The 13591-nt window shown below is 41.3% G+C and overlaps 1 protein-coding gene across 4 annotated transcripts in view; it reads left to right on the forward strand.

Annotated features, from left to right (window-relative positions):
• srrm3 (serine/arginine repetitive matrix 3) overlaps positions 1–13591 on the forward strand; it is a 138681-nt gene that overhangs the window by 111138 nt on the left and 13952 nt on the right. For all 4 annotated transcript variants that reach the window (XM_026180992.1, XM_026180995.1, XM_026180993.1 and 1 more), the window contains 4 exons: positions 832–867; positions 3278–3328; positions 10195–10302; positions 10958–11120. In XM_026180992.1, coding sequence (XP_026036777.1) covers positions 832–867; positions 3278–3328; positions 10195–10302; positions 10958–11120 — 358 coding nt within the window. The remainder of the gene's footprint in view (positions 1–831; positions 868–3277; positions 3329–10194; positions 10303–10957; positions 11121–13591) is intronic.

Raw genomic sequence — 13591 nt, forward strand, 5'->3', positions numbered from 1 at the left:
GACTCCCCACCATTTGACCTTAGAACTGAAGAAGCTTCTCGGATGAGAGGTGAAACATCTTTAAGTAACTTAAAGAAGTCCAGACGCTTTTCTTTGCAAGCTCCTTTGACTACGATGACCTGGATGACTGAGAACCTTCACAGACTGCTTGCTTTTAAGTTTCATTAAATGGAAACTTAAACATTCATTAAATCGTTAGCACCTCCTTACCTTCTGATCTTTTAACATATCACCAAGAACAGCTGACCAGATGTTTCCCATTATACTGACAAGCAAAATATCGGGCCTTTGCTGTAGCTACACCTATATTTTGGAACAGTGTTCCCCTTCATATCACCACCTCACCAACACTGAACATCTAAACTCTTTTGAGAATGTATTTTTATTCCTCGGTATTTAAACCTCTTGATATTTGTTTTTCAATTTTCCATTGTTCTCTTTTGTATTGTGTTTTATTGCTTTTATTGTTTTATTCTTTTAGTTGTACAGCACTTTTTTTTATACTTGAATAATTCATAGGTTTGTGTTAAATGGCTTAACAAATAAACACAAAAAAAGAAGAAAAACTTTGAGAGCCCTTCAGCAAGCCTGGAGAATTATTGCTCAAGAATACCTTAAAAAATTAGAAGGAAGAAGAAAAAGAAGGCCTGGATTGCTCTCAAAAAATTAAAATGTGGTACACAGTCTCACAAAATGTATATGTAAAAAATATATAAATATGTAAAATGTGTTTTAAAAAAAGATACTGTGTTCTGCATATGAATTATTCATGTCAATATTTTGTGAAGTTGCTGACCTCGCGCTGACATTACAATGGCTTTGTTTTTGTAGATCTGCATCTGGCTCCAGGAAAAAGAGAAGACACAGGTTTGTACGGCAGATAATAATGTCCTTCAGTATGTGAACGTCCATATACAGGGAGTGCAGAATTATTAGGCAAATGAGTATTTTGTCCACATCATCCTCTTCATGCATGTTGTCTTACTCCAAGCTGTATAGGCTCGAAAGCCTACTACCAATTAAGCATATTAGGTGATGTGCATCACTGTAATGAGAAGGGGTGTGGTCTAATGACATCACCTTCTATGACTCTGTGGTGGCTTCTGCTATCTTTTATGGTGTGGTCTGCTGGGGCGGCAGCATCTCTGCTGGGGACAGGAAGAGACTGAACAGGGTGATCCGAAGGGCCAGCTCTGTTCTAGGATGCCCTCTGGACCCAGTGGAGGTGGTGAGTGACAGGAGAATGGCGGCTAAGCTGTCATCCCTGTTGGACAACGTCTCCCACCCCATGCAGCAGACTGTGACAGCACTGAGCAGCTCCTTCAGTGGGAGACTGCGGCACCCACGGTGTGGGACGGAGAGATTTCGCAGGTCTTTCCTCCCCACTGCTGTCAGACTCCACAACAAAGACTTTAACTGAACAAACACACATCCACACATGTGCAATAACACTAAGTGCAATAATCTTTTCTGGCATCGTTGTATTTTTACTCAGTTGTATATAGCATTCGTATTCTATTTTTATCTTATTGTATATTTTTATTCTATTTTATTCTACTGTATATAGTATATTATTTTATTCTATTCTGTACAGCTGTGTACTGTATTTATTCTTATTGTATTCTAATTTTTGCGTCATAACTTTTGCACTGTCCACTTCCTGCTGTGACAAAACAAATTTCCCACATGTGGGACTAATAAAGGTTATCTTATCTTATCTTATCTTATCAACACCCTATATCAGGTGTGCATAATTATTAGGCAAAGTCCTTTCCTTTGGCAAAATGGGTCAAAAGAAGGACTTGACAGACTCAGAAAAGTCAAAAATAGTGAGATATCTTGCAGAGGGATGCAGCAGTCTCAAAATTGCAAAGCTTCTGAAGCGTGATCATCGAACAATCAAGCGTTTCATTCAAAATAGTCAACAGGGTCGCAAGAAGCGTGTGGAAAAACCAAGGCGCAAAATAACTGCCCATGAACTGAGAAAAGTCAAGCGTGCAGCTGCCAAGATGCCACTTGCCACCAGTTTGGCCATATTTCAGAGCTGCAACATCACTGGAGTGCCCAAAAGCACAAGGTGTGCAATACTCAGAGACATGGCCAAGGTAAGAAAGGCTGAAAGACGACCACCACTGAACAAGACACACAAGCTGAAACGTCAAGACTGGGCCAAGAAATATCTCAAGACTGGTTTTTCTAAGGTTTTATGGACTGATGAAATGAGAGTGAGTCTTGATGGGCCAGATGGATGGGCCCGTGGCTGGATTGGTAAAGGGCAGAGAGCTCCAGTCCGACTCAGACGCCAGCAAGGTGGAGGTGGAGTACTGGTTTGGGCTGGTATCATCAAAGATGAGCTTGTGGGGCCTTTTCAGGTTGAGGATGGAGTCAAGCTCAACTCCCAGTCCTACTGCCAGTTTCTGGAAGACACCTTCTTCAAGCAGTGGTACAGGAAGAAGTCTGCATCCTTCAAGAAAAACATGATTTTCATGCAGGACAATGCTCCATCCGTCCAAGTACTCCACAGCGTGGCTGGCAAGAAAGGGTATAAAAGAAGAAAAACTAATGACATGGCCACCTTGTTCACCTGATCTGAACCCCATTGAGAACCTGTGGTCCATCATCAAACGTGAGATTTACAAGGAGAGAAAACAGTACACCTCTCTGAACAGTGTCTGGGAGGCTGTGGTTGCTGCTGCACGCAATGTTGATGGTGAACAGATCAAAACACTGACAGAATCCATGGATGGCAGGCTTTTGAGTGTCCTTGCAAAGAAAGGTGGCTATATTGGTCGCTGATTTGTTTTTGTTTTGTTTTTGAATGTCAGACATGTATATTTGTGAATGTGGAGATGTTATATTGGTTTCACTGGTAAAAATAAATAATTGAAATGGGTATATATTTGTTTTTTGTTAAGTTGCCTAATAATTATGCACAGTAATAGTCACCTGCACACACAGATATCCCCCTAAAATAGCTAAAACTAAAAACAAACTAAAAACTACTTCCAAAAACATTCAGCTTTGATATTAATGAGTTTTTTGGGTTCATTGAGAACATGGTTGTTGTTCAATAATAAAATTATTCCTCAAAAATACAACTTGCCTAATAATTCTGCACTCCCTGTATGTAACCTGTGTGCTTGCGTTCAGTTTGTGTCTTTTACACAATTGACTACTTTTTCAAATGACAGTAGAATAGTCCATTTAGGCAAGTGATGCGTGGAATTCTCTACTCTCTGTGAATGCAGATTCATTGTTGTTGGGGGGTTTTTTTCAGGTCGGGAAGCCCAAAGAACAAACATAAAGACAAGAACAAACAGAAAAAGAGGTGAGAGAATCGCTGCCTGTAAATTCAAATTCAAATTTCAAATTTCAAATTCAAATTTTATTTGTCACACACACACAACCATACACAGTATGACATGGGGGTGAAATGCTTGTAGCTGTACAATGCCCGACCATTAAATGACAGAAGAAAAGTTTTACAATATTTACAATTTACAGTTTACTACAAAAATTTACAAATTAACTTAGGAATTTACAGTAAAGAATGTGCAAATAGTAGAAGAGATTATAAAGATAAGGATTATAAATTATAGGAATTATAGGATTATAGGAAATGTGTGGTGACGTGTGAAAGAAATCTCCGTCCCGGGTTTCTCCGTGGATCGGGTTTCCTCCGAGGCGTGGGCACCTATAAGCAGAGTTTTGTCTTTACCCTATAAGATTCAAAATTATTCAAAGTAACACTCAGGTATGCCGTTCAGCAGGTTAGTTACAGCGCCGGGAGTAGCTTGGGAGAACAAGGAAACACAGACTGCTTCAGGTTGCTTTCCCAAAATCAACTCAAAGGTTTATTCATCAGACAACAGTTTATATAGAGGAAAAAGGTTCGTGTGTCAGCAGATTCTCAGTTCAAACCGGTACAGACCAAATAAGGAAGCGTCTTCCTGCCCTCTGAGCAAAGAAGTATCCTTTGTATAGTTTATCAGTTCAGCTACAATTTATGATTATCCCAGCAAAATACACTCGTAGACATAGAATACAGAGTTCTTTCATTAGTGAATTCTGAAACAAACTACCTGGCCTTTAACAAGCTCTTTTCTAGGAGATAAAGAAGGGAGGATGGGAATAAGGAAGTGATCTCTGTGGTATTTTCGACCTTGAGGTACCATCCTGTGATTCTTACACATTAATTCTTGGGTCACAGAGAAAGACAACTAGTAAATGGGCCTTATTGAGTAACAGTTTTCCTGTATAATATCACTATAAAACAATATCCTGTAAATGCTACCATGGTATCAAAATATCACAACAACGTGTGTGAGAGTCCAGTCTTATAGTGACGTGTTTGGGAGAGTCCAGTCCTACACCTGGTTCAGGCCCCGAATAGCCTGGGGGAAGAAGCTCCTCCTCATTCTCTCTGTTTTGGCCTTAAGGGAGCGGAAGCGCTTCCCAGACCTCAACAGTGAGAAGAGTCCATTGTTGGGATGGGAGAGGTCCATCATAATCTTCCTAGCTTTGGACTTGCACCGCTTGGTGTAGATGGACAGCAGGTCAGGGAGCTCTGATTGAATGATGCGTTCTGCCGAGCGCACCACCCTTTGCAGATCTCGTCTGTCCTGCTTGGTGCTGTTCCCAAACCAGGTGCAGATGTTTGCCGTCAGGACGCTCTCGATGGTGCAGGAGTAGAAGTTCTTGAGCACCTTCAGTGGCAGATGGAAGTCTCTAAGTCTTCTGAGGAAGAAGAGACGCTGACGGGCTTTCTTAACCAGGGTGTTGATGTGACAGGACCATGACAGGTCCTGAGTGATGTGGACACCCAGGTATCGGAAACTGTCCACTCTCTCCACTGGCGTGCCACTGATGATGAGGGGTTTGTAATTCCTCGCCTGCTTTGTAGTGAAGTCCACGATCAGCTCCTTAGTCTTGCTGATGTTTAGGAGGAGGTTATTCTCCTGGCACCAGGTCTCCAGGTTCTTAATCTCCTCCAGGTAGGCCGTCTCGATGTTGTCGGAGATCAGGCCCACAACAGCAGTGTCGTCAGCAAACTTGACAATGGAGGTGGTGTCGGATGTGGCTACACAGTCATAAGTGTACAGTGAGTACAGCAGGGGGCTTAAAACACAGCCCTGAGGCACTCCAGTGCTGAGTGAGATGGAGGGGGAGACTTGTTTTCCCACCCTCACTGATTGGGGTCTGTCTGTGAGGAAGTTGAGGATCCACTGACACAGTGATGAGCTGAGTCCTAGATCTGTCAACTTGGTGAAAAGTAGGGCTGGGCGATATGACCCAAAATTCATATCTCGATATTTTTTAGCTGGATGGCGATATAAGATATATATCTCGTTTTTTTTTTTAAGCCATAAAGTAAGAACAAAAAGAGAGTTCTTAGTCAAAGCTGTGTCCCAGATGTCACACAGGCACTTTTATTAACATACAGCACAGATGTACATGAAAAATTACTCAAAATTAAATTATGAGCATTCATTAAATAATAATGCTCCATAAATAAAAGAAAACAAGGTTGTTTTTGTGCTAAACAAAGAGCTCACAATTGTGCAGTCAAAATGTAAACTAAAAGACGCTGAGCGTAATAACAAAGACAGACAGATTTCACAGCTGCTCTGTTCCCAAGTTTTACTGTGTGACTGATAGCCTGGAGTTTGAAATCCGCTTCATAACCACGTCTCTTACAGGTGCCATTTATGGTCCTTATACACACACAATACGGTAATATTACGTTGATGCACAGTACATATCACTCCGCGAAGCTCTTCGGTAGCCGTAATGCGCCGACAATCTATCAAGCGGTGCAGCTCCGTAGCTTACCAAAGTCGTACTCAAACATTTTTGACAGATTGCTGAGCGCCGTGTAACACATAAAATCGGTTCGCGGCCATCAAGCACAACCAGAATTCATACATAAGGCGCGCTATCAACTTTTGAGAGAATGAAAGGATTTTAGGGTTAGCGCTGTTAGCTCGTTAGCGCGGTTAGCTCGTTAGCATGTTTAGCTCGTTAGCACGTTGACGCCGTCCAGCCCCACGCATGGGGCGATGCGCAGTAACTCGTTAACGGAGATTTGCCGTGTCCGTCTTGTCGCTGCCTGCACGTGAAGCGATGGGGGAGGAGGGGGAGTTGTCTTCAGTGAAGGCGAGGCGGAGTAACGTTGCGTAGAGACAAAAGTGGACGAAAGAGAGGCAAACTTGCGGCTCCACAACTATAATTATAACGTAACATAGACTATATCGATATAAAGGATATTGTCACATCTTATATCTCGTATAAAAATATATCGATATGTTTTAAAAACTCGATATATCGCCCAGCTCTAGTGAAAAGCTTATAGGGAATTATTGTGTTGAATGCTGAACTGTAGTCCACGAACAGCATCCTAACATAATTCCCTCTGCCAGTGTCCAGGTGACTCAGGGATGTGTGGAGCAGGTGAGATATGGCATCGTCTGTGGAACGATTAGTCCGGTAAGCAAACTGAAGTGAGTCGATGGTGGCAGGAAGTGAAGAAGTGATGTGATCTCTCATCAGTCTTTCAAAACACTTCATCACAATTGAAGTCAGTGCTACTGGACGGTAGTCATTGTGGGAAGCGGGCTGTTGTTTCTTTGGAACAGGGACAATAATGGACTGTTTGAAGCACGTGGGAACCACAGCTTGGGCCAGGGAGAGGTTGAAGATCTCCGTGAACACGTGGGTGCTAGTTGATCAGCGCAGGCTCTAAGGACCCGGCCAGGGATTGCATCTGGTCCTGCTGCCTTCCTGGTGTTCACCCTCCTGAAGGTGTTCCTCACGGCATGCTCTGTGATGACGAATGCATTTTCTTCACTGGTGCACTCCGAGCGCGCGCAGCCGTTTGTTGTTTTAATTGCTGCGGCGTCGAAGCGAGCATAAAACGTGTTCAGCTCATCAGCCAGTGAAGCATCTGCATTCATCATTGAAGAAGCTGGTCGTTTATAGTCCGTTATAGTCCGCAGTCCTTTCCACAGGCTCCTAGAGTCGCACTGTCGTAGCTGTGACTCTAGTTTTTCCCCGTAGCTCCGCTTTGCCTTTCGGACCGCGCTGCGCACGTTGTAGGACGCAACCTTGTATAGGTCCATATTACCGGAGACAAGCCCTTCATTGTAGGCAGCAGTGCGTGATCTCAGAGCGTCGCGGATGTTTTTATCCACCCACGGCTTCTGGTTGGGAAACGTTCGGATGATAGTTCTTTCTGCTGTGTCGTCCGCTAGTTTCCCGATAAATCCGACAAACGCTTCCGTAAACATGTTGATGTCATCAGAGCTGCGCCGAAACATGTCCCAGTCTGCGTCATCCAGTGCGTCCTGCAGCGCGGCCACCGATTGGTCCGTCCAGCGAGCGACCTCCCTCCTGATTGGTGCTTTCTGCTTTAGCCTTTGTTTGTAAGCAGGCATGAGGAAGATGGCGGAATGGTCCGATTTTCCAAATGCCGGCAGGGGCTGAGCCTTGTAACAGTTCTTGAACGGGGTGTAGCAGTGGTCTAATGTCCTCGTGCCCCGGGTGGGGCAGTTGATGTGCTGGTGAAGATTGTGAAATGTCCGTTTGAGATTCACTCTGTTAAAATCTCCCATAACAATTCTTTAATCCATGTAAATGTAGAGCAGATAGTCTGCATGTCTTATAAGAGAGTAGCCAAGTTTCATTCATTACCAGTAACACTTAATGCACATTTCCTCAGTTCACATTAAAACAAACAGTGAACAACAGTCTTAACTCCTCAACAATAGGTAGAAGTCCCATTGAGCCTACTCATGAATTTATATTGGCACTTTACAGCCATTATCTCAGGCTTAGACTCACACAGAATGTGAACAAGTGTAAAAGAATTGAGAGCATCTTCTAAGCAAAGCGTGTGAGTTCAGCACAATTTCTGGGCTGTACCCTGCTCTCTCTCTCTTGCCACACACACACACACACACACACACACATATATATATATATATATATATATATATATATATATATATATATATATATATATATATATATATATATATATTAGGGGTGCAACGATACACAAAATTCACGGTTCGGTTCGGTTCGATACTTTGGTGTCACGGTTCGATATTTTTTCGATACAAAAAAAAATGTTCATGCCTTTTTAATTTGTCATTTATTAAAATTATAAATATATATTTTAACACAAAAGTACAGTTTTTAAATTTAACCCTAACCCTTGTGCGTGTTGTTTTTTAGCTCGTCATATTGCAGCCACAGAAATTCTTTTGTCCATGAAACCATAAAGCTGCACTTTCTTTTTGCCTTATAGTCTCATTTGTCATAACTTCTCCGTTTTGTGGTAAGCTTTTCTTTGGCTGTCACTTCTTCACCCTGACCTGTCTTATTTGGCTCAGCAGAACTAAAATATATATCTGTCTGTGAAGGTTCTCAATCATCCAGGTCATCGTAGTGAAATATATATCCTGCCGCACTCACATAAGCTCAGCGATTCTCTGCACGATCAACCTCTCACATGTTTAAGCTTGCTGCGGGAGATTTCACTTGTCATGTTTGCATAGTAAGCTAACAATTAATAAGACGATGTCAGAGGAATTGGTGCACAAATTATCATCACTCACAGATCAGTGCTGTCGCTCTCTATACACAGTTCGCGCGATTGCAAAGTGAAAGCAAAAAAACAAGCGCAAATTCAAACACGATTTCAATATGTCACATATTGACAGTGGCTCACCCAATGACATAATTACCCAGCTACATTTCTGAAAGAATGCAAAAGCATTGACATATATTTTTCCTTCCTACAATAGCCCGACAGGCAGGGGAGAGATAGCCCCGGGACGTCGGGCTAGCGATATTGCGAGCCCTGTATCTGATTGAGGAATCACTCATCTTTGGAAAAGAGAGTTTATTACAGAGAAATGTCTCTTTCCAAAATAAAACCTATACTATCCGTTTCTTCTGGGCTATATTCTCAGCAGCATATTAAACATATCAGGTCTCCATAAGGAGAATCCTGTGCTAACAGCTGTCTAAATGACTCTGCTAAAGTTTGTAGCATGCATGCTTGTTTTTGTCTTTGCACTAGGATGATGTCGGTGTAAATGTGCAGTCATATTCGTTGTGTTCCCACTAGTGCTTTCAGGTTAATCTCGTTGAAATAACCTTAACGCCACAACACGGCAAATCTCCGTTAACGAGCTACCCTATACAGAGGGGCTAGACGGCCAACACGTTAACGAGCTAACTGCGCTAACACACTAGCTCCCACCCATGTAATTGAGCATTGCATGGCACATCCAACATACTGTTTTACTTTAGTCCATGACTCGCTTACCTTCAGGGTCATACGTCTCATGAAAACCAAAATAATTCCAAACGCCAGATCTGAATGAGGGTGGGGAGGTCCACTTCTGTCTCGCTAGCTTGCCCTGCGCTCTTCCTTCTGACCATCCTGTCTGTGTTGAGTGCTCAGTGAATCTGCGTTCGACTACTCCGCCTAGGCTGCACTCTCGAGCCTAGGCGGAGTAGTCAAATGCAGATTCACTGAGCACTCAACACAGACAGCATCGTCAGAAGGAAAGTTGATAAAATAAATTACAAATTTTGTATTGTTCTTTTTTTTTCTCCCCTTTGGTTTTCTTTCTTTCTCTCCCCCTCTTTCTTTCATTCTTTCCCCCTGTCCTATCCCACAGTCATGTCTGTCCCGTTTGCAACTGAAAATAAAATAAATTCATAATTATAATAAAGGTCAATCAAATGGACCAATATGATGATCCACTTAAAATAAATCCTCTTGGCATCTTTCTTGGCCTCAAGACAACAATTCTGATGGCTATAGATCCAAACGGGACACAAAAAAAAAAAAATTGAAAAAAAATTGAAAAAAAAAAAAATTGAAAAAAATTGTATTGTTCGATACATATACGTACCGAACCGAAAGCACTGTATCGAACGGTTCAATATCGATACGAATATCGTTGCACCCCTAATATATATATATCCTGCACCCTCTATTAGAATATATATATTGAAAGTATTTTGCAGTGCATTGCCTGTTTTACATATCATGAGATTGACTACTGAGCTCGCTGTGGCCTGTGTGTCCCCATGATGTATGCATGCATACACGTGGCTTTATGGATGTGTGTACATGTGTGTGCGTGGTATGTTTGTCCATTGGCTGTCCTCTGTCAGGTCCCCTGATGAAACACCCAGCAGGAGTTCACAGCGTCAAGGCAGCTGCTGCAGCTCTCGAAGTCCCTCCTTGTCTTCCATCAGGAGTGCCTCCAGATCACCCACCAGGTAACCCTCCCCCATTGTACACACGCACACAGACAGTATAGTCCCACTGAAATACCTCTCCTGACTGTCAAGCAGTTGCTCTGGTGACAGTAAGTCTTCCCATCATTTACTCTTTACCCCCAGGGCGATAGATTGGGATACAAATGGGGCTTGCCTGCATTTCTTAAACTCACCCTGCTAAACGGTTGTGATATCTCACTCTGCCCTCATGTTCGGTTAGATGACAAAGCATTCATTGTTTATTCAGTTCATGGGGCATTTATCTTTTTATTCTGTAGTTATGTATTATAGTTCAGCCTTTTGCATTACTTATAATTGCTCTTGAAAAATTAAGAGTCACTCTTGAGGGATCACATGACTCATAATGTGCATTAACAGATCAGCAAGTCAGAAAAAAGGTTTTACTCTCTACCTGTCTAAGCTAAACTGTAGGGAAACATTATGCAGAGTTCTATATAAACGTTATTTGTGCGAAGCCTCTTTTTGTGTGTAAAAATAAGCAAAATGCAAAGTGAATTGTAATAGCAAACAAAATTCAATATTCGTGAAGCAGCAAATGAGATAAACAAGAATAATCAGAGAAATAGAATGTACTAGCTTGTTTCTACCGGATTGCACCCAAGTTAGAGTAAAGTGGTGTGCCCTGCTGTTCCAGATTAAACTCCAAACACAAGACAGACGGTCAAAAGATGTCTGACACCCCGCAGTCCCCGGCCCCCGAGAGTCCCACCACTTGGCACAACGGGGACCACACCCAGCGAAGCCGCAACGGCAAGGCCGGCAGACTCAACCACACCGATGGCGAGAAAGGGAACGATGTATGTAATCTCCTCTATTTTGTTTCCGCACACACACACCACCCCCTCCCACCCGGCCTCCCTCCGGTGGTATTTGCCGCAGCCCCCTGCAAATGAGTTTTAACTTGCTCTCTTGTGTTGGTTCACATGAATTCTCATCTAAGACACTGAGAGGTTTGTGTTCTTTTATTAGTTTTTCCTTGGTCATAGCTCAGTTATTATTATTATAATTATTATTATTAATGGTATTATTTTCAACATGTCAAAGACAAACCTTTTCGCAAAACTTGCCGCTCCTGCTGCTTTGTTTCTGGCTCTCTTTGACTCCTGTCATCTTGTGTTTCTTTTTTAAAAAATTATTTTCTTTTCTTTTGTTTGTTTGTTTTTTGCTTTTTTTCTTGTTATTTGCCAGTAATACAGAGAGGGAGCAAAGAGAAGAAAAGTTTAAGTGTTTCCGTTCAAGTATATACTCTCTAAGTCACACAGCATTAGCGTACCACACCTCGGATGGGGATCCGAGCCACATTGGTGCACAAAGTCTCCAAACAAAGGAGCAAAAAACAATATGTTGTGGAGTTGTGTGATTTTCTCTCCGTCACAAGGCCCAAACCTGCGAAGAAATATCAACTCAGGTGTGATAAGTTTTACGCCAGATAAAGACTTAATTAATCAGCATTGAAAGAGGCGCAATCTGATTTCTGACAGTGCTATAAAGTGATAGCAATCTGCAAATTCTCCTCAAACAAAATAATCCAAATACTTACTGGAAAGTCTGAATCCAAGCAGGCCAGAATGAGTTATAGCAAACTTTTAAGTGGTAGCTGAGTATCCTGGCACATATGGAAGATTTAAAAAAAAAAGGAAAGAAGGAAGAAGAAATAAAGAGAAATGCAAACATGGATTTGCTGTGTCATAATTAAAAAGGTAAGAAAAATTACCTTATGACTTATTGATGAAACATTTTTTTAGACATAAAAGTCAGTGAAGCTAAAGTGAGGATATCTTTAACGTAATTAAAAATCAGTGCCCAAGTAATTACAAATCAGAAAGTTTGCTCTCAAAAATGAGCACTCAAAGACTTTTGATTTAAAAGCTTTGGGTATTTATGATTTTATTATTACTTATTTTGGGGTGACTATTGCATTTTTTTTTAATTAATCAGATCTGACTGGTGATCTAAACAGTTAAAGACAATTTTGATAATATTTAAAATTGACTTTTACATCTTTCTTTGATACAGTGACTGTATTAAAGCACAGGATTCAATGATGAGGTAATAAACAGACGAGTGATTAGTAACACTTTCAAAGTTGACACCCTTTTGCATGATTTAAATAAACAACTAAACACAGGAATACAGGAGTAGAAAATGTATGTCACGTCAATATCTTTTGAATTTTAAAAAGCTGTCGATAACTGCTTTTTATTTACATGTGGATGGCAGCACTACATTTTCATGAACAGTGTGAGGGAGGCTTTCCTTTATTTAGACTGGGAGACATCACATATGCCAGAAATGAAAAGAAATCAACTAGCCAATTTGCCACAGTGTCATGTTTTTTCTTTAGGCTCGCCAGCTGCAGGGATGCTACATTTGACTTTATATTTACATTTTTGATTGTGGATGCTAATAACAGTCAAACACAAGCGATAAATAACGGTATTTTTAACGCATGTGTTTCATGTAAATATGACACCGCATTTTTGTTTTGGCTCAAGGTTCTTTAAATCTTTCATACATGTCTAAATCTTGCACTGCATTAAGAGTTATAACCCCAGTTCCAAAAAACTTAAGATTCTGTGTAAATGTAAATAACAGAGGATGATTATTTGCAAATGTCATAAATACATGTTTTATTCACAATAGATAACAAAAAATGTACCAAATGTATAAACTGAGAACATTAAAAAAAGTTACTTTGAATTTGATGACAGCAACGTATCTCAAAAAACTGGGAACAGGGCCATGCTTGAGGAGACCAGCTGCTGGACTTTTGGGAGAGCAATGTTGTCCCATTCTTGTCTGTTATAGGATTACAGCTGCTCAACAGTTCTGGGTCTTCTTTTTCTTACCGTTATTTTCATTATGTGCCTTGTGTGTTCAGTTAGTGAAAGGTCTGGACTACAGGAAGGCCAGTTCATCACCCCAACTCTTCTACTATAAAGGCATACTGTTGTAATAAATTAGATACACCATGTGGTTTAGCATCACTTTGATATGTGAGTTCTCTAAACCCTGTATGTAAATTATAAAACTGATTGTGCTTTTCACAATGTGCAAGCTCACTTCCATAGGCACTAATGCACCCCCCATACCATCAGAGATGCAGACTTCTAAGCAAGAGCTAACAACAAGTTGGATGCTCCTTCTTCTCTTTAGCCCAGATGCAATGCCCATGTTTTCCAAAAAAGAAGAATGTTTTTTTTCTTCATTGGAGCTTCACCCTGTGTTCACAGAAAGCGAGTTCAGGAAATGTTCCTGAACCCATGAG

The sequence above is a fragment of the Astatotilapia calliptera genome, chromosome 10 (assembly GCF_900246225.1).
Source record: "Astatotilapia calliptera chromosome 10, fAstCal1.2, whole genome shotgun sequence".
Taxonomy (NCBI): Eukaryota; Metazoa; Chordata; class Actinopteri; order Cichliformes; family Cichlidae; genus Astatotilapia; species Astatotilapia calliptera.